Consider the following 26377-nt stretch of genomic DNA (forward strand, 5'->3'; position numbering starts at 1 on the left):
ATCTTTCTAACTCAACAAAGTTCTTATATTTCACAACTTAACTAATACAATCATTATTTCACTTTTTATTCTACAGATATTTATGTTACCCAGAGGATGGAGCTTACTCATTTTGCTGTTCCTCTGCCTTTTCCATATATTTAATTATGCTGGAGCCAACATCTTGTGTATTTGTTGGGAAAGTATAGCGAGAGTAACATTTATTAACTAACTCACACATTTTACAAAGTATGTTAAATGTGTAGCTGCTAAGTCTTTGGAACATTGGTGCATCACACTTTTCTTTGATGTATTTAAGACCAAAATACTCTGAACAGGATTAATACATACCGACTCTGACGTCCATTTTGCACTCGCACTAAAAGAAGATGGAACAGACAAAGAGTTTGATCATTTCCAGGCTATCCTACTCTTTATTTAATGCAAATTACAGTACCAGGGAACTATTCCTCAGAGCACGCAGAGGGAATATTTACAGAGGTGCACATTTAGCTTACCTTCACAGAACAAAAGAAAAAAAAAAAAAAAAAAAAGAAAAGAAATAAAAATTTCAGTCACAAACAGTGGCATTCAAGTAGTAGTACTGTTATACAGGATGTTTTTGTAGTATTTTCTATGATTTTCTTTTCTTTAACCCCAGTGAGCAAAGTGTATATGCTAGTATAATATATTATACTAGCATGTATACTTGCTCGTCTTCTGTTTTGGTAACCTTTGTGGTGTTTTTATTGAACTAGGGTCAGGGGTAGGGTGAGGTGGTCAAACTTTTGTGTGGTGGTTAGCAACACGTCCATGAATGCGAAATTACAGCAAGCAGGAGACGGGAGAGAGGCTACATGACTCGACCTTAGGTGCTACTGAATCCCTCCCACCCTCCAAGTATGTGGACAGGAAGGAGAACAAGCAAGAGGACAGAGGAACAACTAAATATTCAGAGAGAGAAGAAGAGAGACAGAATACATCACTGCCTCTGAGGATGGCTCATCACAACTACATCTTAGTTTGGCTTTGGTAACAGAACCAACACTGTGATTAACACAGAAACTGTGCTGTATTTTGTGTGTGTGTGTGTGTGTGTATATATATATATATATATATATATATATATACACACACACACACACACACACACACAGTATAGGAGGACCCCCTCCCCTCACTTCATGCTCCGGAGCCCGTGCCAGAGCTGTGGTATACATGTTTTTGTGCGTGCATGTGTGTCCAAGATAAACAATAATTAAAATAAACACTCATCTACTTCTCAGTAAAGGAACAATGTCTGTATATTACAATAAGTGTGCAACGGAAGGAGGTGCGAGTGGAGGGGACTGAAAATCAAGTGGGACAGTGTGTGTGTGTGTGTGTGTGTGTGTGTGTGTGTGTGTGTGTGTGTGTGTGTGTGTGTGTGTGTGTGTGTGGCGGGATAGCAGGACATTCAACAGCACCAAAGGGAGAGTCACAATCAGGGGTGGGGGTGACGGCGGGGGCTGGGTGAGGGAGGGAAACAAGGCGAAGGTGTATGAAAGCAAAGGCACTCCAAACTATAGTTACACTATACATGACTAGTTCTTGTTACAATAATACAGCTGTCATCTACTGTACTGTACAGGTAAGATTGAACATATGGCTGGATAAAGCTGATCATCATCATAATCATCATCACAATATCCACAAACAACATCAGTTTTGCCCTGATTGTTTTGTTTTGTTTTTTAATCTTTTTTTTTTCATGTCTTTCCATACCCTTTGTCGTCTTTGTTTTTGCTCATAAACAGTACATGGGTCTGCATATATACATACCTTGAACACAACATGGAAAAAATAAATCAACATAACAACATAAAAAAACAACAACATACAAGTCATACATGTCAGAATTTTGGTGAGGAGCATTTATACTGTATATACAAATTTTTCTTTTCTTTTTTTCTTTTCTTTTCTTCTTTTTTTTTTCCTTTTTAAATGTAGTGAGTATTCTCTGTAAATAAGACGCTTCGACAGACTGTACCTAGTGGCTCTATGTGCGGCAGGTGGGAGGAGAAAGAACGCTAGGCTAACACTTCAGTCAGTGGTCACGACACATGAGGCGGCCGGAGATGAGCCGGGGGATCACCGCCCGAGACTTCTCAAGGAGTCGAGGAAAGAAAAGTGTTAAGAAACACCTTGAATTCTTCACAGGGACGGAGAGAGAGGAAGAGCGACACGGGGAAAGGTGTTTGTCTAGACACTGCACTGCGACAGGAACACTGTTTACAGACAGAGTCGGTACAGAGACGGGGAATAGAGCAATGCCCTAAATCCATCTACAGCCTTAATAGAGACAACACAGGAGAACGAGGAAGAGACTGCTGGAATCTAACCACACTCCAGCAAAGAAAACAAAAACACCACCATGTCTAAATCTATTGTCCTTAGGCAGCAGCAAATATTGCCACGGCTCTGCCAGATATGAGCTCACCATAAATGATTTCGGAACCATTGTAGTTAATATACATATATCTATATATACTTTTTATACATAAGGAAAAGTAATATATAAACTGTGTATGTATGCATGTTTTTTTTTTTTTGTATTGTATGTATATATTATACAAGCACACAGGACCAGATACATGTCACATCCATTGCACATGGCAATCCAAAAACATCTGCCCAGGAGTACAAAACAAAAAATTAAAAACAAGGTCGTGTAAAACAGCTTTTCTGACCATTTTAAAAACAACCCGGGCAAAGAAAACAAAACAAAAAAAACTGTCCAAACATTACCCCCACAAGTGGGCTGCTTCTTCCCACATACATCAGGATCATCATGCACCCATGTGTATGAGGATGTGCGCGTGTGTGTGTGTGTGTGTGTGTGTGTGTGTGTGTGTGTGTGTGTGTGTGTGTGTGTGTGTGTGTTTTATGAGTGTGTATGTCTGTGTACCCGTGCGTGAGCCTCATGCCTTGTCTGTTGAAGTGGAGGTGAGATGTGAGAGGGCGGGTGACCCCCCCGGGTGATCCTAACCATACTCAGGCCATGCACTACAGGAGGAACCATAGGTGGGATCGGCCAGGGGACACATGAGGTCAGAGGTCAAAGGATGCAGAAAAAATGGGACAATGTGGATGAGGACAAGGGGGGAGGCCAGATAGGGAGAGGGCCAAGGGAAACAGCTTAGGACTTTTTCTACAGATTGTCCTCTTACAAACATTAGCAGGCTAGCATTGTGTATACATGTACAGTGTACTTTTATCAATAGTACAGTCGACAACAGCTCTGGCCCTGCGCTTTCCTTCCCTGTTGAGAGGGCACGGAGAGACGTCTTTGATGGAGGATGGAGTAGAGTTCGAACAGCTGGATGAAGGGCCAGTCAGGGATAAAAGAGGCGGGTTAGGGATGTTTTTTCTTTGTGGTGGTGGCATGGGGGCTGTGGGCTAGCTGTTGAACCCGGATAGCATCAGCATCGCTCCGCTGCTGTCAGGGAGGAGAGCAGGGCAGAGCTGAGCGGAGCGGAGCGGAGCGGAGCGGAGCTCACCCCCTGGCCAGGGCAATGGAGAGGCGCGTGGGCTGGGGCTGAGACCGGGGTCGGGGCGGGTCACCTGTGGGCTCAGGAGGTGGAGTTGGAGGCCGAGGCAGAGGCGGTGGTGTTGCTGGGGCCTCGCTCTGTGCTGCTGCCATCTGCGGACAGGAACAGTAGATGATCATTCAAACAATTACGTATATTTGAGGAGATCGGTGAGTAAGGGAAAGCAAAATTGACACAGACACAAAAAGTGTAATGGGTCTCCCTTTACAGCACCCACATAGTTAATTGGGAAAATATATGCAGGGAAAGAAAAAAGCAACTTCAGGAGTCCAAATTCCTTTTGTAATGATCTATAACACCACACTGCTCAGTGACCAACGGTTAATGGTTGTTTCAGGCAGTCCAAGGTATAAATGTGTGAAAGAATGTATTTTGCAATGCATTCAACTCTCTGGTCAAAGCAACTTGCATAGCAGAGTTGAGCGCCCACAGTGCTTTTTATTACCACCTTTAACACAAGTTAAAATGAAATACATTGACCACTAGAGCTTAAAACTGTTATTCAAGTTAGCAGCAATAGAAGTCACAACTAGTACTTATAACAGAGAAATAGAGCCTCCAAGCAGCATAAAAAAGGGCCTGTTGAGGGAAGTGCGGGTCGAACCTGTGGTGGCAGAGGTGTTGGTTGGGGTAGAGGCGGCGGCCTGGCTGCGGGCGTGAGCAGGGAGGAGTATGGAGGCCAAAGAGGGATTACTGGATAACTCTGAAAGAGAAACAGCAAGTCCATTAAACGGTTAGTTGAATAAAAATCATCAGCAAATATTTTGATAATCTATGAATTTACTTTTTTTCTAAACGTTCTTATAACAGCTTCAGTTTTAGTTCAACATGTATATATTTTTCTACTTCAGTCCAATAAACTATTAAAAATGAACATCTTTGAGTGTGCCCACCCTGGGTGGTGAAGTTGAAGAGAGAGGGCTTCTCTCTCCCGTTGGGCAGTTTGACGTTGGGGTCGCGCAGCTCGTCAAAGAAGGAGTGTGCGCAGGCCTCTAGAGGGGTGAGGCGGGCCGTGGGCGTGTACTCCAGCAGGCGAGAGCACAGGGCGATGGCCTCCGGAGGTGTACGCGGCCGGAACACCTGAACGACAGTTGGACACAAACAACGATGTCAGCAGGGACCACATGAAGTCTATTCTCAAGAGTTATCCGACAGAAGAGGAATTTTCAATGATGTAAACACAAACGCACACAAAATGAGCTTGAAAATGAGAAAAAAATATCTGCAGTGTGTTTTATGAAGCCTACTGTACTCAGTCAAATGTAATAGGTTTATATTTAGGGGTAAAAAAAAAAAAAATCAATGAATGACTGGCTTTGATTGCTGCAGCAGTGAACAGCAGTACTGACTGAACGCAGTTGCAGAGAGCGACCACTGCAGGGCCTCTGAGAGGGCAAAAGGAAACCTGCAGCCTGCTTATTGGAGGACTCTGTTATCCAATGGAAGAGCTGTGGTTGGGACTGCTGAGGGAAAGCCAGGAAGAGAAAATGTCTCTTTACTGTTTCCCCACCTGTTGTATTTCCCCACGACTTGTAATGCACCAAGATAACAGCATGAAGTGGAGAACGTTTGTATCTGATATCAAAGGCCAACCTGTCTTTAATAAACTGACAGATAAAGCAGAGCAAAATAAGGACTGACTGAGCAGGATGGGCTCTTGGTGGTTCATCACACAGTGTTGTAACTGAGACAACACAGGTTCAACATACTCAACCCAAAGCTAAAAAACATGTTCAACAGCCAGTCAGAAGCATCAGCCAAATGAATGTAAAGTAATGTAATGTATTTACCCATAGCTGCGTTTCAACTCATTCTGAAATGTGAAGAAAAATTCCCATCGCATGCTACTGTCGAGAGGGGAAAACCTTGAGCGACAAATTGTCAAGAACTAAGGACGAACTTTTCCCCCCCTGAGTCAACAATGTACATGTGACAGTTTCTACCTTTCTCAAAGCTAGTCAATAAGGAGCAAAACAAGAATACAATATTGTATGGGCCGGCACTCCTAAGATTATTTCATAGGAGGCTAAGAACTCTTCACATGCAACAGAAAAAAATTTAAATACAAAAAAAGAGTTTTACGGCAAGTGAATGAGTCTAGAGCCTGTGTTTTATCAGTCGTTCCTCATGGGATCTAAAAAGCTCGGGGCTATTTGGGCCTTATGCAGCTCTGTTGGGTGGATGTGATGAAGTTGGATGGATGCGGAGCGGCATGCGGGTATGTTTGAAAAACAAGCATGGAGACAAGATATGAAGCAGCGGTGGATCATAGAGAAGTAAAAGGGCTCCTGTACCTGTTGACTCACCTTAGTCCATGGATGTGCCTTAATCTGGGGGAATTTGAACTCAGTGTAGTTGGGGTTCATCTCACGGATCTGCTCTCGGGTTGGAGTCCCGAGAACCTGGTGGAAACAAGGCAGAGAAGAAGAGGAACAAGAGCATTATGACTATAAATGGAATTTCTCATCAGTTGTGAAAAAGAAACTTTTAGTATCATATATGAAGACTTCTTCACCCTGTGGGTCACCACCAGTCATTACCTTGATAATTTCAACCAATTGATCCACTCCACTGTCACCAGGGAAGATTGGTTGTCCTAGCAACAGCTCTGCCAGAACACAGCCAGCTGACCACACATCTAAAAAGGGAAAAGACAAAAAAAAAAGAATGTCAGATACGAGCAAAAGAAGGGCAGAGAGGACCTTAATCCTCTGGATGAGTCTGCATGAGCAACAAATAATACAGAAGAATACCTGATAATATCATATTCTCTTAGTCAGTATGTGTTTATCTTTATCTAATCATGTGTATCATACAATATCCTTTATGTGCTGAGGTGAAGCTTATTAAGTGGCTTAAGGGTTAAAGCGTTGACTGTGACAGCTGGAGTCAGCCTACCTATGCTGGAAGTGTAGTCAGTGGCACCAAAGATGAGCTCAGGGGCTCGATAGTAGCGTGAGCAGATGTAGGACACATTAGGCTCCCCACGGACCAGCTGCTTAGCACTGCACACAAAGTCAAAGCACATAATCATCATCATCATCATCACCATATTCTGCTGCAGATATGGACCTAAAGAAAAGCCTTGTGATTAGGTTTTACACAGAAGAGTGAGTTTGTCAGTGAAATAAAAAAGAATTGTTTATTATAAACTTCACTTGGTGATGTTTTCAGTCAATTGTTTAAATTGTGAAGGAACATTTTGCCACATTCAAACACTTCAGTGAACACCTAACAGCAATAATTTTGCTCAGCCCAAGGCCAAATTCTTAAAAATGAGTAGTTTGACATTTTCTCTAAATATGAAGCAACTAGCATCAGACAATTAGCTTAGCTTGGCATCAAGACTGAAAACAGAGAGAAACTGCTTGTTTCTATGCAAAGGTAAATAAATTCACCTATCAGCACCTATAAAAGACACAAATAAATACATGTCTTGTTTGTTTTACCGTCCAAAAACAACATGTAGCAGTGTTACGGGAGGTTATGTACCAGATTTTTTTTGTCTGGGTGCAGTGACTTCCTGGGGTCTTGTCGTCACTGTGAGGTTGCTAGGCAACCAGCAGAGACTCCAGGAAGAACAAGATACTGTCTTACATGCTAAATAGTGAGCTTTAGAAGTGCTAGTAGGCAGATTTAATTTGGTTTCAGTTAGTTTATAAACGTTTCCAGTCTTTATGCCAAGTTAAGCCAGCCGGCTGCTGGCTGTGGCTTCATATTCTCTGCAAGAAAGCAAATAAGGGCATCTCTCAGAATGTCAAACTATTCCTTTAAACAACAGGAAAAAAATCTGACCACTGTTGACTCAACATAACACATTCACTGAGTCTCACCTGCCGAAGTCGCAGAGCTTGAGCACAGCGGTCTCTGGATCCAGCAGCAGATTCTGGGGCTTGATGTCCCGATGACAGATCCCAAAAGAATGGATGTAGGCCAGGCTCCTGAACAGCTGGTACATGTACAACTACACACAGAAACGCACAAAGGTTACGCATACACAAATCGGCAAGCTCAGTTTTTTTGATTTTGGCAATTGGGGATATATGTATACAAAACAGATTCTTATGTCCGCAATGCAAAACATGTTTAGCTTTCAATTACCTCTTTTAAACAAAAACAACATCTAGAAAAAAGCTTTTCATAGATCTTTACCAAATTCACTTATTCTGAATGTCTAAATGAAGGGCTTTATTTTCTTGTGAGATAAAACAATGCTTCTTTGTGGTAATACTGTATGTGCAAGCTCTTCTTATCCCCCATTTTTTTCTATACCGATTAATATTCATATTGGTGCGTTTAGTTAAAAAGGTAACCGTGAGTGCTTCCTCCGCATCGTGGGACTAATAAACTGTTGGTGTTTTTTCAATGATTTCACTGAAAATGAGTCAGACTGAAGTGACAGATGATGTGTAATTACTTTTTTGCCTTTACAGATCAGTCTCACATTCACCTCACATATCTGTCACAATCAGAAATACTCAGAAAGTGACAAATAAGGGCATGCAAGCAAACTATACGGTAATATACAATGCGGTGAAAAGGTCTGCTCAGCCCTTCACTTTCTGCATATTTTGTTGTGCAAATAATGATATAGTGACATTTCAGTTTCACATTTATTTTTAAATTTTTACAGAGTTAAGGAAACTCTTGTGAAAAACAGTGTAAAAAGACATCAAATCTTTGTGTCAACAGGGGTAAATGGTGTCAGTTAGAAACGTTTAATCCCAGATCATGCTGCTTATAACTCATTTAGTCTCTTATGTGCAGGTGTTGAACTGAAATTCTCACTCGGAATAGTTAAAACAGCTTGTTAGCAAATAAAAGCTTATAGCATGTCTCAGTGGAAATTAGTTTGAGGGTGTAGGGCAGATTTAAATTTAGAAAACAAACATAGTAGGAATGTTTAGTAGGTTTATGGATGCCTTAGGTTCAAGTCTTTAAAATAAATGAAAGTTTAAGCACATATTTTTTAGTAACACAACGAAGCAGAAAAGACACCCTTTGGTTTATTACATACTTTGGATATAATAAACTGTACTCTACTGAGACAGTAATGATGCTATAAGATATTACACACACACACACACACACACACACACACACACACACACACACACACACACACACACACACACACACACACACACACACACACACACACACACACACACACACACACACACACACACACACACACACACACACACACACACACACACCTTGACATAAACCATGGGCAGAGTCTGCTTGGCTCGGCTGTAGTGTCTGGCCACTCTGTAGACCGTCTCAGGAACGTAATCCAGAACCAAGTTCAGATACACTTCATCTTTCTGTTGGAGAGGAGCAAAAAATGCAAACACAGGAGCTTAGGATAAAATATATATATTTTTTAATCTACTTTAAGTTGCAAATTCAAGCAAAACAATTACCTTTACACTGAGTGTGACTACAAACAATGCAAATAAAACAAAAAATAGCATTCATCACATTTAATGCCCACATGTCAGCTGCTAAATATGTTAATTTATTTGGCAAATGTTTTCTTCCCATCCTTTTCCCTCTCTGTCTGCAGTTTTGATACGTCTTTCCCTGCTGAACTGATGTAACAAATTCTTTTTTCATAGACTAACTGTGGATCCATTGTAAAGGACTCTTTCCCCGAGGGCAGGAAACACACAACCATGCGTCATAACGGCCTGCGCTCCACCAGTGGCCGCAGACAATGATATCATTTCCTGGTTGGAGGGGGGCCTATGTCGGAGGGCGGGGTTGTGCACGTTAAACTCTGGAGCGCACTGACCCTGAAAGGATGCTGCATCTGAAGCTTCTCCACCCAATTATTTTAACAACTTCCCTTCTCCTTTGATTCTGACCAGAGTTCGTCAGCACTGAGTCATTTGGTGTTTCTTGTGAGTCCATTGTTTGAGACCTTAAAGTCAAATCACACTCACAGCTTGTACGGAAATGAAACTGTCTTAATATTTTTAGATACAAAAGAAAAACACTATTTTTAGAAATTAAAAAAGGAACTGATGGTCAGGTGGAGCAGTCAAACCTTAAATTGACACACTTTGTCTTGACTAAGGGCTGGTTGATAGGATGAATACAAAAGCTACCAGAAACAGGCTGAATCGATGGACAGGTGTATGGGCTGGTTTATTCACCAGAATGAGTGCCTTTATACGTTTCCTTCACAGATCAATTCTGGCATAATAATCCCATTTCAACACCAAAACCATCAATGGTTCTCTCAATATCTTCTGACCTCGCTCCTCTGCCTGTGACACTTAGCCCAGAGTCTATTGGTTTCTACTGAGTACTCACAAAAACATAGTTTAGTTATTTTAAAACATGCTCAGTAAATTCCTGAAACAGCTTAGCAATGTAGTGTTTGAATGTTAACAGTGCCTTTGTGGGGGACTACGTCAGCGGTGGATTTAAAAAAAACATTTGTTCACACCCTTATGAATCACGACACTGTAGCCAGGAGTGTTCATTTGTTTTACATCACCAGCGGAGAAGTAACCCCAACCCTGCCCTGTTGACCAGTGTTAAACCTGTGAGACATACTGCCTTGAGGTAATATGACAATGCTTTATTCTCCCCCTACTATTTAGGTCTGGAGCTCTGTGTCCAATCTCATTTTTTAGCGTTTTTATGTGTTAGTAGACAGAGCTGGCTCCCTGCAGCTCTGCAAAGCGCGATGACCGAGCTGGTCCCGTGAAGAGCTCCCAGACAGACTGTGTGGTACACTTCTGTCCGCTCAATGCCCTGCTTTGTACTGACTGATCTCTAATACTCCCACTCAGACAATTAGACGCATATATATGGTGACTGAATGAAATACCGGGTCAGGAGGACATGGAGACAGGCTAAAACAAACGGTTGTGGATATCAGTGATGATGAGCAGCATTTCCCAAACAGCTCTCAAACATGGGGAGCTTCATTTACACACACTCATCTGTCACTGGCATCATCCTCCCCCCTAACACTCTCTCTGTGTGTGTCTCTATCAATGCCGTGTGTGTGTGTGTGTGTGTGTGTGTGTGTGTGTGTGTGTGTGTGTGTGTGTGTGTGTGTGTGTGTGTGTGTGTGTGTGTGTGTGTGTGTGTGTGTGCAGTGCACCCACTAGAAATCTCCCATTGACAACATTTGTGACGACAAGAAGGCCCGCTCCGCCTCCTGCTAGCGCCGTCAAAGCTATATTTAGCCTAGCAACAGCGATGACTCACTTCCTGCCTCACTACAAAGCCACTTCCTTGGCTTGTTCCCAGATGGTTAGCCGGGGGGGGGGTTCATTGGCTCCTTGTTCACCCCCGGCTAAATAATTCAGCATCTAATTTGCTGAGAAAAACTGCTTGCACCTGAGCAACTGTCTCAGATATCCATCAACGACAATCATTTTGATGCTATGTTGTGAAAGAGAAGCGGATTTATGGAATCTGTGTAGAAATGTACAGTTTATGGGTCAGTTTCCACAAGTGTAGCTTATATTAGCATGTGGGCTTTCTGATGATATACTTAGAGTGTGATTGACATGTGTGAAACACAACATGAATCAGCCCATCCTAATGAATAAATACATACATATGATTAAATAGAATTACACTACAGCAAGACTCTACAGTTACAGTTGCCAGGTAACCATTGGTCACAACTTTGAGAAATTGGCTTATGGTTGCCATCAGTGGCAACTTCTTTTTAGCATATAAAAAAATAGGGACAGCAAGCAGCAAAACATGCACCGCAAAATGAATATTTTTGTACTATTTGTTGCATTAGTGATATTGAAATATTGCTGTTACAGTACAGAAGCTGAATCCAGACAACCCTGTACATGACAACGCTGCATATGTGTTGGGGTGTTTACTCGCGTTCACACAGGAATCAGTTTTAGAGACAATGTTCGGGCAACTTAACTTGTTTGAATCTGGGATAAAAAATGTTTTTACAGCCAGTCAACATTACAAATGAATGTGCAAATTGATTCAACTGACTCAGACTCAACCAAAAGCTGATGCCTGGTTCAAGGAACTCAGACAGAGGCGCAGAAATAAGAAGAGGGGCATAAGGTGTGTAAATTCTTCTTATTTTGACACACACTAATGAAGATAATTGCAACTTCGGAATACAGATGTAATATTAAAGTGGTCAGAGCCACATATAAACTGTATGTTTGGCATTGGCATTGCCATAAACTCTCCCTAGACACATCCTGTAGCTCTGCTGACTACACACCAGAGCTGGCTTATTACCTAGAAGCAATGCTGTTCAACCAATATATGTTAAAAAAAAAAAAAACCTGGCCACTAGAGAGCAACATCGGGATGGTGAGGGTCACATTGACCTGCTAGTGGGCCCCAGGGTAAAGACTAAGCTGTGGGCTCACCCAACCATTTCTCCCCCTCCACTCTGTGCACCGTGTGTAACAGTCATCTTCAAGTGACCATCATGTTAGGTGCAACAGGCAACAGACTACACACTGCTGCTTCAGTATTTTTGCCCTAAGCCTAGGAACCAACCAGTACAACTATTATCGAAATATTCTGCGTAATATAATGTGAGGTACTTTGAGTTTAAATACTTTATTTTAAAAGTATGCAGCATGTAATAAACAATAGAAACTGAAGGGATTTGAAACTAGATTTTACCAAATATTTTGAGGAAGGGCCCTACATTAACACAAAGTAATCGCCACACAGTGAATCTGGTGAACCCTGAGGTTTTTGGGCCTTGGGGAAGTGCCTGGTTGTCTATTCATCCTAAAGATGAGAGCTCTTTGGATCAAACACTGAAATACAAAGATGTGTCAGATTGGCTCAAAGCTGACAAACTCAGAAAGCACAGAAAACCGCTCAGGCAGTTCGTCCCTCCGCTCAGGATTGGATTTGCAATTTATGTCAATGTAGTAAACGCAACAAAACTTGACCATGAACTGATTTTTTTTTTTAGGCTGCTACAACTGAAACCCGTAGCTTCAGAACGTGCAGACAAGAATGCTGATATGTATGTTTGTATGTCAGAGTCAAGAAAAGATATTCAAAGGAATTGTGCCTTTTTGTATGTGTACACAGATGGGATTTTAACGAAAGCGGGGAGTAACTCAGTGCATGTAACACATTAAGCTGACACAATCTTTGCGACTGTTTATTTTAAAGTCAAACCGCTATTTGCCTACCTGCCCACGCTGTTTGGACCTGTGGCCTTCTGTTTGAACAGTATTATACAAGCGGTTAAAGGGTAAAAGCAAAAGCACACTGTGTGTGTCAAGCACGCCACATGCCAGCAGTTACATAAGACTACCTGTGCACATGCTGGCAGCTACAGTAGCAGCAGTCCCATATTACATTACATTACATTACAGTACAGTCATTTAGCAGACACTTTTATCCAAAGCGACTTACAATCAGTAGTATATTACATATCATTCACCCATTCACACACTGATGACAGGCTACCATGCAAGGTGCCACCATCAGACTCTAACTAACATTCATTCACATCCAGTCCACACCGATGGCAAGCCTTCGGGAGCAACTTGGGGTTAAGTGTCTTGCCCAAGGACACATCGACTGCCGAAGCCGGGTATCGAACCACCGACCCTCTGATTGGAGAACTACCTTGCTCTCCACTACGCCACAGCCGCCCCAGCCGCACCATAGACCGGCTCCCAGCTGCACCCAGCATGAACCCTCCCATCAGGACACCAACAGCACCCTCATACAAACCTGACCACGTCTTATCTCTGCCTCACCCTCTGCCAACATCTGACACTCATCCATTAACTTGTCTGCAACTCTCTACACATCGGCTAAGCGCCCTATCCAGGTGGTTTACCTTTAGCCTACTTCTGGCCCCCCTCTACCCTCTCTTTTCTAAGTCGAGGCTCTACGGGTGGTAAATCCCCATACCAACAACACAGTGCCAGCCTCCATAATTAGCCTGTGGCGATATGGTTTTGGGGGGGGAGGGGGGAGAAATGGATACATGAAAGGAGGACACGCAGGATTGGGGGATTTAAAAGGTGTAAAGGTTAAAGTAATAAAAGATACATATGAAAGTTGTGGATTATAAAAATAGCTCATTCTGTGATTGCGAAAGTCATGTTTGGGATCTGCCGGGTCACTTCTGAGACAAGTCAGCGCTAGCAGTGTACCAAGAAACTAACTGAGATTCCCAGAGGTCAGTGACCACATGGCATGAGGCGAGGGGTGGGGATGTGGGAGGAGCTTAGAGCACAGAGGGGAGGGGAGGGTGGGTCTATAATAAGCCGACGCCCTCTGGTCTGGTGAATAGATGCTCCCTTCCCATCTCTCAGTGGCCTCTACCTCCCACCCAGCTACCCACATCATCACCTCCCTTCTTTAATCCCCCACAGCTTTCCTTGGCCTCGTAGGTGTGCAACATGGGGGCATTCCTAAATGCAGAGTCATGGGTATAGTCCCAACAGCTTGTCTGCCAGGTTTGTGTCTATATATGTCACATGGACATCTGCCTGGTTGAATGACATAGTCCAGCCTAGTTGTCGCCAGGAGACCTCCAATGGTCGACAGAGAGAGGCAGAGAGAGGGTCTTCCCTATTGAGGCCAGGAGGAAGGCTTAAAATGGTGCAGCTGACAGGAAGAGGGTTCAAAAGCCAACACAGCAAGACATTGATGTGTAAAATGTAAAACTAAAGTCTAAAAGAAGAAGAAAATTCCAAGGAAAAGAAAAGACTATGGCTGAAAAGTGATGGCATAAATGCTAGTATTACTCATTACTGTGATTATTGAAACATGGGAGAAAGCTTAATTATTTCATAACTCTAATTGAAGCCAAGTGTTTAGTCATTTAAACACTCAGTGAGTCCAGGCAAGCTTATGGTGTGCTTGAAGATGAAAAATGAGTACTTAAATGAAATATTCCATTCATTGACGCTTGATTTGCAGAGTGGTATTAAACATAATTAATAATGCAGTCCAAAGACAAACGTCAGACACACTCAACCAACTGACCTTGTCTCCACTGGAGTAGAAGAAGTAGCGCAAACGGACTATGTTGCAGTGGTCCAACTTCCTCATGATCTGCAGCTCGCGGTTCTGCACAGAATAAAAACATGAATGACACGTTACATTTTTCATATTACATGCAAGATTCAGGCTCATTGTTCTAGAAGTGAGTCTGTGGTCCTTTAGGGGACCCTGAACACCTTCCATTGGACCCACAGCACAGTTAGGGACAGTTCAAAGTGTTATTTACTTGACTAAGAGTTATACATTACATGTCACCGTTATGGCAATGGCCGCATTACGGCCATACAGAGTAGTGCTTAAAAAAATGTCACCTCGCTGTGTCTTATGAGAGAAAACACATTTAACACCAAGCATTTTTGAAACAACTATCTCGTTGTCAGCCACGTCACTGTCACAAGCTCAATGTGCCACCTTGTCCGGAATCAGGATTTAAGAAAATTTGTTGTGGTAGCAGCAAAAGAAAGCTGATAAATAGAAAAAAAATTAAAATGGTTGAATAAATCCCAAGGGCTGAAACATGATGACGCAATTATGTATTGCATGTTTCCTGTTCTCATCAACGGAAGCAACAATTAAGGAGAAATAGCCCCTCGAAAGCAAAAGGAGTTCACGACACAGACCCAGAGCAGAACTCTTCTGAGAGAAAGATGGGACGAATAAATAAAGTAAAATTAAAGTAACAGTTGCCTTGGGGCCTGTAGCGTGATGACGAGTTACCGGCTCTCACAGGGCCACTAGAACAAGATGTCAGCATTGAACCGTGGTAGAGCACTCCGTCTGTATCCATATACAGTGTGTCCATGCAGAAAATGGTTGTACATATGGAATTCAACATTATCAAGGGAGGGCAGGAATTCAAGCATTACATAAAGCTTTAACGGCTTCATTATAGTTCAGATTTTCTCCCCGTCTCCATTTCTCCCCCCCCCTCCTCTCTTTATTAGAGTGCTTTGCATTGACCTTATCTAAAGTGCTTGTGGAACATTTGGACTCCACTGCAGAAAGTGAATGGAGAATCGTCAGAAGGCAGAGGAAAAAAAGAAAGCAGAATGCAGGGACAAAAGTGAAATGCAGATTTTGTCCGAATAACGCAGTCACTACATAACAGTTTGGCTTTTGTTTTTTTGACGTCATGAGCAGCTTGAATAGTAGAATGGGGGGTTTTGTACTATTGATTGTGGTACTTAAACTGTATGAGGCACACACACACACTAACTGCAATGAAATTCATATTAGTATTATAAATATGAGATTATGACAGCAAGAATGTCAGGATTGGGATTTACATCAAATGAATCTTTTGTTTGCATAAATGGAAAATCTGTATTGGAACCATCATTTCCAGGCGTTTCATAATTGGTATCTTGGATTATCCATTTCTCTACATAGCCACAATATTTGTCACATGTAGGAACTCAATGGAGTGCAGAAAACAAATAATATACCAAAAAGTAATCAGCTTACAGCCGACATCGATTGAGAAACTTCAGTTGTACAATTAAACTGACAGAGTGACTAACCAGTAGCTTGCCGACTATTTCACTGGTTGAAAAAATCAATATCGAGCCAATTGGTTGACAAAACAATGCAACAAACAAGGGCCAATGTGGGGGGTTTCTGGGTGGACAAGGGTCGACGGTGCTCTTACGGGATGTGCGATTAACTTGCTGACCCCAGAGCTGGCAGTGACCTGATACACTGTCTGACCCTCTTTTTGTGTAAACACAGGCTTCAGGTTTGGTGTAAAAGAATAGCACACAGGTCGCGGCCCTGTACCGGGGAACATGTGTTCAACATAGGACTTTGGTGTAAAAGTAGAGCAGCTCATATGCTGTCTTGACTGACTGTAAACCCATAACTGAATGAGAAGCCAATGAGGTGACTGACCAACCTCTAAGCCTGAAATGAATAATAAAAAAAATAAAAAAACACAGGACAAATTCCTTGTGTTTTCATTTCTGTTGATTTATTCTGCTTGTGCATTAATAAATACTTAAGGAAGTGGAAAATTAAGTTTGGTCAAAGCTGAGTCAGATGTGTTTTCCTGTAGCGTTTCCACACTGAGACTGTCGAGTTGAGCCAACCGGTTCAGCTAAATACTTCAGCAGTTCACTACCCCGGGTTTAATCTTTTTAAAGATCAGCACACATTTTCCACAGGTGCTAGTCCTTTGCTATCCAAAACCAGACAAGATAAATTATGTCACAAATCATCGGGAATCAGCTGCTCATCGGGAACACTGCTTTTAGCTTTGGGTCAAAGTGCAAAACATTTCTAGAATCAGTACCAATAGTTATGTGGTGCTGTAGCAAACAATTATTTCATATATTGATTCATAATTTAGAGCTGAAATGATCGTCCCTTTTGATAATCAGTTCATTGTTTGAATTTTTCAGACCTAGTTCCAGCCTCTAGTGAAGTGACTTTTTTTGGTCTTATTTGATAGTTAACTGTTTGACTGTTTTTTTTTTTACATTTAAGTGCCAGCTTAGGCTTTAGTAAATTCTGCACCACTATCTGGCATTTTGTCAATGGAACAATTAAAGATAAAAAAAAAAACTTTATGGATAGTTGGGACCCTAAAATAATAATAATAATAATAATAATAATAATAACATTTTAAGATATAAAGTAAATGTCATCACAAGTTACCAGAGTCCAAGGGGCTTTTACTATCTTACAGTATAAATCCCAAAGATAGTCATAACCAAAGAGAAGAAAACCAGCAAATATCCACATTTGAGAAGTATATTTGTGTTTTTTCTCTTTAAAATAACACAAGTACTTTTAAATAATATCATAACTAATCAATTAATTGGATGAATGTTTCCGCTCTACAGCTTTGAGACATACAGTAGATTGAAAAGCTGCCTGATGAGCCTGCTAGCTAATTGTCTGAATAAGGGCGACAAAAAAAAAAAAAAAGAAATAGTGAAAAACTGTGCTAGCTGACTGGGTACGATGAGATCGACTGATATTTGGGTCCGGGCCAAGCTGACTGGCACAGGGAGATACGCTGCTGTCCTTCCACACTTTTATGCCACTTTATGAGGATTTAATCCCCTCTCATTAATTTTTTAACAGAGCGGAGCGAGTCGTCTGTCCACTGAAGTAAAACCTCATCATCTCAGCAGCAGCATCTCTATAGCTCAATGTCCTGGTATAGACAATCAGCCCAGTCTAATTCACTTAGAGGCAGACACAAATGGTTCCCACAGTCCCCTCCCCATGCTTTTTTCCCTTTACACAAGTACCCACACACACACACACACACACACACACACACACACACACACACACACACACACACACACACACACACACACACACACACACACACACACACACACACACACACACACACACACACACACACACACACACACACACACACACACACACACTAAAGTGACATCATAGCGCGTGGGTCAAGGACCAGCCATCGAAGGCATCGTGCTCTGCAGGCAACGCCCTCGTCTTCTTGCAGTGGCTTTAGTGGGAGAGCTTAAGAGTGTGTGTGTGTTGTGTGTGTGTGTGTGTGTGTGTGTGTGTGTGTGTGTGTGTGTGCTGTGTGTGTGTGTGTGTGTGTGTGTGTGTGTGTGTGTGTGTGTGTGTGTGTGTGTGTGTGTGTGTGTGTGTGTGTGTGTGCCTGATTTGTATGTGAGAAAGATGGTACCATATGGAAGAGGAGCAGACAGGCTGTTGAGTAGCCCTGCCCAGCTCCAGTTATACTGCAGTCATTCCTGCTGACCTGTCATCCTCCAGTGTGTCAGCAGCACCAGCCAGCAGACAGAGAAAAAGAGAGAGAATACCTCAATTTAAGGGTTGCTAGAGGTGCTACACCTTGGTGGTGCTGATGTTTACTGTCAGACAAAACCACATTCATTTTCTAAAAGGATTAAGAGCAGTGAGGAATCGCACGACACCTACACGAAGAGACACAGATGCACATTCACAGTTTTACTGTTCTGCTTTGGTACCAGCTTATGGATGAAATTTAATAGTGGATCAAACTTAAAGGATGAGGCCAGTATTATTCTATATTTTTTCAAAATCCCAGAAAAACACAAAACAATGTCTCAAGCCCTTTTTACTCCACAAAAAAACTATTATTCAGGCAGCTTGGTAATGCAGTAATGGTCAGCTCAGATATATTTGGTGAACTACTGTATGTGTAGTTTGTACTCATAACAGTTAAGGTTAAATGAAACTTAACTGAAACTGTATGCAGAGACACAGCTTATAAACTAGTTAATAAGTCAGTCCTGTCAACCAACCCTTAAGTCTGTCTCTAAACAGTATAATTTCCCTACCCTGTCTGTGGTAAATCTCATAAATCTTTTGAAAAAGGGATCACGAATACGGAATTTAGCAAAAGTTACTAACACAAATGTAAATTGTGCATTTATACACACATTTGTGTCTCCTATGAGTAATCTCAGTAGCAGGGTGGTGTACTATGTGGGATTGTGTCCATCTTCATTGTAATGAAACACGTCAGCGCGTAGAAACAATGTGGCTTAATGATTTGTTTCGTTTTTGGAGAAAATTTGACGAGGGGGGATAAGCTATTGCAGGTTGTGACTGCCAAAACAATACTTGTTAGTTACGAACACAATGAAAAGACAGAAAAAAAAAAAATCCAAAAAAAATCACCAGATTCATCCTTTAACAATGTTGTGTACGTGCCATTACCAGCTGACATTCTCTGCTCATGCTCTGAGGAAATCCATTTTCCAATAGGATGATATAGGATCCCTCTAATGGGAGTGGAGGAGGACCTATCCCATAATGCACCAGGAGCATATTGTAAGCCCACCAGGATTGCCTCACACATTCATCATCTACATCCTAACACGAAGCCTATTCACATGATTACCCTGTTTGACTCGTGTGTATGCATGTGTGTACGTGCGTGCTAGTGAGAGAAAATAAAGCATTCACACATGTCGGACTGACGTGGTTCTGTTAACCCAGGCTCACTTCACAGATGAACACCACATCAGAGTGTAGAGAGAGAGAGGACTTTTGAAGAGGCGAAGGAAAAAGAAGAAAATAGAACGCAGGTGTTTGGGTATGTTTGTGTGTGTGTGTGTGTGTGTGTGTGTGTGTGTGTGTGTGTGTGTGTGTGTGTGTGTGTGTGTGTGTGTGTGTGTGTGGTGGGGGTTTACACACACACTTACTGGCGCGTGCTTGGCAGTCATGTGAGGAGTCTTAGCGTGATTTTTTTGCTTCATTTTTCATAACAAGCTGTTCACAGTGAAGGACCGGCCTGGCGAGTAGAAGCAATGAGACAGAAAAAAGGGGGCATACAGAGCCAAAGACGGCGGAGGTAGAGGGGCTGATCTTCAGCTGAACATTGTCTGAAGATGCAAATTTGCTAGCGTGTCATGCTAACCACAGGTTAACAGGAAAAGCAGGATAAGACTTTATCATGGCCAGCCTGCAGAGTCACAAATGTGGATTTTGTGACAGATGAGCGACACCTTTAAAAAAAAGGACATAATTTATCTTGTCAGGTTTTGGATGGCGAAGGACTAGCACCTGCTGAAGAAACTGTGCTGCTCCTCCATAAAAAGGTTAAACCTGGGGCACTGAGCTGCTGAAATATTTAGCTGAACCGGTTTGCTCAACTAAACAGTCCCCCGGTGAAACACATCTGACTCAACTTTGACTAAACTTTATTGACTCTCACGGGACATGGAGCTGGAGGTTGGCAGTCCAGGAAACAACCAGGGAGACATAAAAGCTTGTCCTGCTTTCCCTGTTCTTGTCCTCTCCTGTAACACACCCTGATTCTCCTGAGAGAAACGCATTAGATCTAAAATCATGAGCTGGGCTGGTGAATCAATAGACTAGCTCTGTATTACCAATTAAAATCAAGATACCCAATTAAAAAAAATGTAACACACATTTTATACCTAAATTACTGTATTATCCAATGAGTATCTCAATAGGGACAAATATGTCACATGGACAAATGCCACATATAACAGCAATTAGGTAGGCCTGTTCCTTATTTAGCCCTTTTATAACTCACACACTGATTAGGAAAATGACTATCACAGCAGAACACAGGCTTGTCCTTCGGTAAGTAAAATCTGTGCACACAGACTTCAGAATCAGAAGGTTGATCTCATTCGCTTGTACATCTGGGAAAAATCTACCAACATCAAAGTGAACACCAGCATACTAACCAGGGCCCTGTTCACAGAGGTCACGTAAAAAGGACTGATAATTGAGATACAGTAAATGTAAGGCAACCACCAGTAGCCGGTTAGATTAGCTTAGCACAACGACTGGGCACTAGTAGTTGCTGGTAGGGGAATTTTGTTCCATATGGACCGAGCTAGCTTTTTCCCTCTGTTCCCTGTCTTTGTGCTAAGCTAAGCTAAGCTAAGCTAAGCTAGTGGCTGCAGCTTCATAAGTACTGTACACACATGAGAGTGGTATCGATTCTCTTATCTAACTCTCGGTAAAAAAGTGAGAAAGCCTACTTTCCCAAACTATCAAACACATCCTTTAATAAAAAGGTGCATCTTACCGATTGGAACTACAAGATGTTTAAATAACCCAGCCACAGTGTGTAGGTTTTACAGCACCCATATGGAAAACATTATAGTCACACATTGTATTGCATCATCTTAACTGTGTACTTTGGCGTTACATGCTGTGCCTTGGTCTGTGAACACCAGGGAATGTGGTATATAGACACAACACACTAAAGGGTTGCGTGTTTAGAAGGGATCAACATGACCCTTGACATAACATTCACAAACATCTTTGTCCTTGCTTTTTATTACTTATTCCTTGAAACCTCCCTATACAAACTGGTCACCAGTTTAATAACGTGTTGAGCACAAAAAATAACACAACATGACTGTTGCAGGCACTGTGCAGCCATTACCCTCAGCTATGAAGACCATCAACGTAATGAGAATCTAAACAGCTGTCTCGCAGGCTTGGCAGTCTCAGGTCTTTTATCTGCGAGCTGGAAGCTAGCAGCAGGGACACTGAGGCCCCCCCAGCCAAGAGTAGCCGAGGAACAACAAGCCATCAGTCAAATCTATTCAAAGCCCAGCAGGAATTCCAGCAGAGCGCTGCATGGACGGAAATATGACATTTCCAGAGTGGCGACTGAACTAAACTCGACGGATGACTGTTATGAGATGACTGATGAGTGTCAATGGGTTCAAGTTTGTTTGTGGGAAAATTATTTTTAAAAAAGACCCTCCCATCCCCTACCACACGCACACACTTCCTGCAAGAAAATACACGCATTAAAGCGAGGATTTGTCAAATAGAAAAAAAAACGCTAAGAAGTTTTGCCTTGGTTTTCTCTTTGTTTGCAGCTTCGCTGATCTCACTGTTCTTGTGAAGGATCACTCCATTCATGTGTCTTTCACAGTTACTCAGTGGCAAAAGGAGAACTAGGAGAAAAGAGAGTACGAGGGCATGCCCATTTATAAATTATGCTTTTATCTGTCCTTATGAGTCTTGCTTTTCGTAAGATGATAAGATACATTGTGTTTGTGTTTCTGTGTGAGTTTTTACCTTGAACCTCTTGTCTTGCAGGACTTTCTTGATGGCCACCATCTCTCCGGAGTCGCAGAGTTTAGCCTGGTAGACGACGCCAAACGAGCCGTTGCCGATGACCTTAGTGTCTGTGTAGCTCACCTCCTGTGGCCGGTCGGGGCCTTGGCCTGGGGTGGCCACGACTGTTGTTACCTTGCTGCCATCTTTGTCTCCTTAAAAGAGAGATGAAAAGAGAGATGAAATGCGGATGCTCACAACAAGTGGTGATATGCACAAATTCTGCACTGTACATCTAGGATAAGTGTTTAAGTAAAAAAAGGCCATTACAATTTCCAATGGGATATTTTTAAATTGCTTGTAGCAGAGGAATTTGCTCTCACAGGTTGAATTCCTGCTGACACATTTCTTGGCTGAGAGAAACAGCCTCCTTCTTTAGCCACAGCCAGTTTTTTGTTTTATTTGTTCCAGCAGTACTATCTTGTGGTCAACAGCTGTGCTTGTACTGATCAGCTCCCGGCTGGCTGGCTGACTGACTGACTGAGTGTGAATCATCGCTGAGCTCTAAACAGATCCCAAGTTCAAAAGAATGTCCATTGAAAGTGAAATTTGTTTGAAGTGTTTAGATGTACTTTGAGTAGTAAAACATTAAAGACAAAATATGTAGGAGGAAACAATCACACCTACATGACTGCTATCCTACCCTCTTACCTACAGACAGACACTTTCTTTTATTTTTACATCAGGATGCATAGATGCTTTTAACCAAATCAATGCATCAACTAGGGATTGGCATAAAGTAGTCCGAGCTTTCAGAGACTATTCCTACTGGATAAGACTCCTTGGACGGACTCACCGACCACCGTGTACAGACCGAACAATGCATTTCCCAGGATAATTCTCAGTGAAAAGTCATAAGCTAATAAGACTGTATATGATGCTAATGCACTCTAGATTGGAATCTGCTTTCACATGCCCCTCCTCCCCTTTTATGCATTCCTCTCGTCAGTCTGGAACAGCTCTGCTCCCCTGAGATCACGACGTGGAGGCCTTTTTCCTGGTTAAGTGGCTCCCTCCCTCTGCCTCCCCCTTACCCGCCCCACAGAAGTGTGAAGGAGCAAAATTCACATTAGCAGCTAGCAGTTAAAGGACAACCAGGCAAGAGTGTGAGTCGCGTGCCGGCTTCTCTATCCGACAAGCTCTCAAATGAAGCGCAAAACTTCTGCGCAAGCTACGCGACCAAATCCTACCGAAACACCTGCTCCACCCTCTAAATCAACTTACTAGTCTTATTAGCATATTCCTCTTTCACACCAGCGGCAGCACAGAAAGGTTGCATTTGAGCCATAACACCAAAGCACTTAAAATAATATTTTTTGTCAAATGTGTGTAAATTTAGATTTTTGACTTGCCGAGACAGTCTGCCACATTTGTGAACAGCTCGCAGTGGGTACAACATCATGTTGCTGGGTGGATTAGTGCTGCCTAATAACCGTGACTGTTCCAGATCATAGTGTTATTTAATAGAAACTCGAATACTAGAATAGAATACTGGGGTGGCAGACCAGCTCCACGTGGAGGACACTGGCAGGCCACAGCGTCCTGTCCATATGAGGAGGTGGTGACCATGCTGACTTTTTGGGGGTTGGGAGGCAAGGGGTCTGAGAAACCAAGAGGCCGTCACTCTCCAGGAAGGTTAGAAAGAGAAACTGATTCTGTAATTTCTGTAACGACAGAAATAGATTTCCAAGAGAGCGTGTGGGTGTGTGAGTGAGAAAGAGAGAGGAATATGACTCGGCCCACGGTATTCCAGCAGGGCCATTTCTATGACGCCTCTGCACTTCCGCAAACCGGGAGAAATGTCTGTGCACACTCACAAACATAATGTGCCGACACACACACACAAATACAGCTCACAGTGAGATCTAACACTGATGCAAACAAGGAATGACCAAGCAAATCAGATTGCAATTGATTTTCCTGCATTTTTACATCACCCATTGGAAGCCTGTGTGAAGCAAAAACTTTCATACACTAACGGTTTTAAAAACTGTCATTTTTTTTTATTTGAAATGTGAAATGAAATTCTACTTGTTTAAACCTAGAAGCCCCTTTTCATTTAACTGAAATATGCCTAAATGAACAATCGGTAAACGGAATTGCTAAAAAATACAGATTTGCCCCGATTATAATGAAACAAAAATGTAACTGACAGCCTCTACAGAGAAAATGACAAACACCTTGCAACATGTGTTGCATTAGACCCATAATTACTTTGTCAATTAGCCTGCCAAGAGAAAATAATTACTGTGACAATAAACAGTGTAGGAATTCACGTTCATGTGATGCATCACTCAGCTACAAAGTCACACAGGAGAGACAGTTGCTGCAACTTTTAGCATCAATAGCCAATTCAGGTCACCGGACTAGCTCAGGCCACAACATGTGTACTCAACGAGGGCCGGAAAAACACCACTGTTGAGCCATTGCAGGACACGTGTGGGCTTGGGTAACATTCAAAGTTACCGGATGAATCTGTGTTTGTCTAAATACAGACAGCCTTAAATGAAATGACCACCATGTCGGAATAAATCACTGTGATTGAAAGTAAAAGTATAAAAGACCAAATGTTGGAACACAATTATTGGTGGTTAAAAGTGGGTGTACTTTCTGGACACAGAATTAATTTGACCAAATACCAACTACAAATCTTTTCTACACATGGGCAAAACAATTTCAAGGGTTCACCAGTGTCATACACAATCACAGGCTTTGAAATAACTTCTGCACATCATTGTAGAAGCTTAAGATTTTATTGGGCCGTATTTGAGCCCATGCATCTTTTGCTCCTAGAGGTAGAAGACTTTTTGGTATGCATAGTGTGCCCACCTTCCAAGATATATGCCCAAGAAGTGTTAAAAAAAAAAAATATATATATATACTGTATGTTTAAAAAAAAACTGCCTTGAGTTTGACACCCAGCTGATATAAAAGGATCTTTAACCATTTGCAGCAACTCAAAGTCAGATACTCTGCAATCTGAACAAGAGAACACTTTTGAATTCAATTCAGAGGAACATTAAATTGTATTGGTGCATTTTTCCCCCTTTCGGAGCATATATATATATATATATATATATATATATATATATATATATATATATATATATATATATATATATATATATATATATATATATATATATATATATATATATATATATACATATACATACATATACACACACACACTTTTGTATTTTCTCTGACGTAGGAGACAAAACAAATAAATCAACGATTTAATACTTGAATCCTCTTACAGGAGTCACTCACTTTCGAGGTACTATAGGGGGAATAATTTGCAATGTTAATCTATGAGACACTAACAGGTTGCAGTGGTGACATTATTCATATATTTACTGCATGAGGGGATAATTTTCACACCATTCATGTCGAATCACTACGTGTGAACGTCACAGATTGTGCACCTGCCAAACTGTCGATGTGTTCATTCCTCTTGTAAATTTTGGCAAACGCATACAATCCTTTATACAGCTTGTATTAACTGTTTGACATTCACATTTAAATGATATCACACATTAGCACCAAGGCTGATTATTATCATATCACTACCAATCATTTCAAAATGCACTTACCTACTTGGGTTAAGACCACGTTAATATGCTGAACATATTAAAAGCTTTTTAGATGACAAAATGCACACAATCTAACTCACTGGACTGCAGGACAAAGGGACGTTTGTGAGGAATGTATTAAGAGATTTGCTTAATTCCTGGACAACAAAACAGAGCAAAGGACGCTCTGTGTAAATGTGTGCAGGCACGCACGCACACGTGCACGCACACGCAAAGTGCAAAGTGTTCCAGCACTACTACAAGGCTGATGAGATAATTCTCCACATTACTGGAACATCCAGTCGCAGAAATGTCACCGCTGACACAGACAGATATTTGGCTAAGTAAAGCTTGGATCAAGACATCAAGGTATCTGTGGTTTCTGACCAGACACCATGCGGGTGGATAGATTTAAGATACCACAGTGGTGTGCAGCCTGCAGAGTCATGGCTGCCCAGTCCCTGCTACCCCACAGACTACACCCAACAGACCGCCCACAGATTGATCATCTACTCGTGTCACCATCCATCAAAACTCAGCTGTCTTTTAAAAGCTGTGAGTGATTATGTTGCTTCATATGTTGTCTGCAAATTGCTTTCTGTTTTACTCGGAAATCAAAGAGTATAA

General features: G+C 41.9%; 1 protein-coding gene across 3 annotated transcripts in view; it reads right to left on the reverse strand.

Moving 5' to 3' along the window:
- The window catches only part of gsk3ba (glycogen synthase kinase 3 beta, genome duplicate a), a 115712-nt gene that overhangs the window by 84472 nt on the left and 4863 nt on the right, over window positions 1-26377 (reverse strand). The window contains exons 2-11 of one of the 3 annotated variants that reach the window (XR_008531800.1): window positions 22137-22330; window positions 14565-14648; window positions 8789-8899; window positions 7403-7533; window positions 6468-6574; window positions 6110-6207; window positions 5864-5971; window positions 4463-4649; window positions 4174-4272; window positions 1123-3661 (exon numbers count right to left, since the gene is read on the reverse strand). Coding sequence is in view for 2 of the 3 variants with exons in the window: in XM_054615037.1 (XP_054471012.1) it covers window positions 3591-3661; window positions 4174-4272; window positions 4463-4649; window positions 5864-5971; window positions 6110-6207; window positions 6468-6574; window positions 7403-7533; window positions 8789-8899; window positions 14565-14648; window positions 22137-22330 (1190 nt within the window). In the remaining variant the exon portion in view is untranslated. Of the gene's footprint in view, window positions 1-385; window positions 3662-4173; window positions 4273-4462; window positions 4650-5863; window positions 5972-6109; window positions 6208-6467; window positions 6575-7402; window positions 7534-8788; window positions 8900-14564; window positions 14649-22136; window positions 22331-26377 lie in introns of those variants that run through there. The other 2 variants (XM_054615038.1, XM_054615037.1) reach the window with 2 other exon arrangements.

Source organism: Anoplopoma fimbria, chromosome 16 (genome assembly GCF_027596085.1).
Source record: "Anoplopoma fimbria isolate UVic2021 breed Golden Eagle Sablefish chromosome 16, Afim_UVic_2022, whole genome shotgun sequence".
In the NCBI taxonomy this organism is placed as follows: Eukaryota; Metazoa; Chordata; class Actinopteri; order Perciformes; family Anoplopomatidae; genus Anoplopoma; species Anoplopoma fimbria.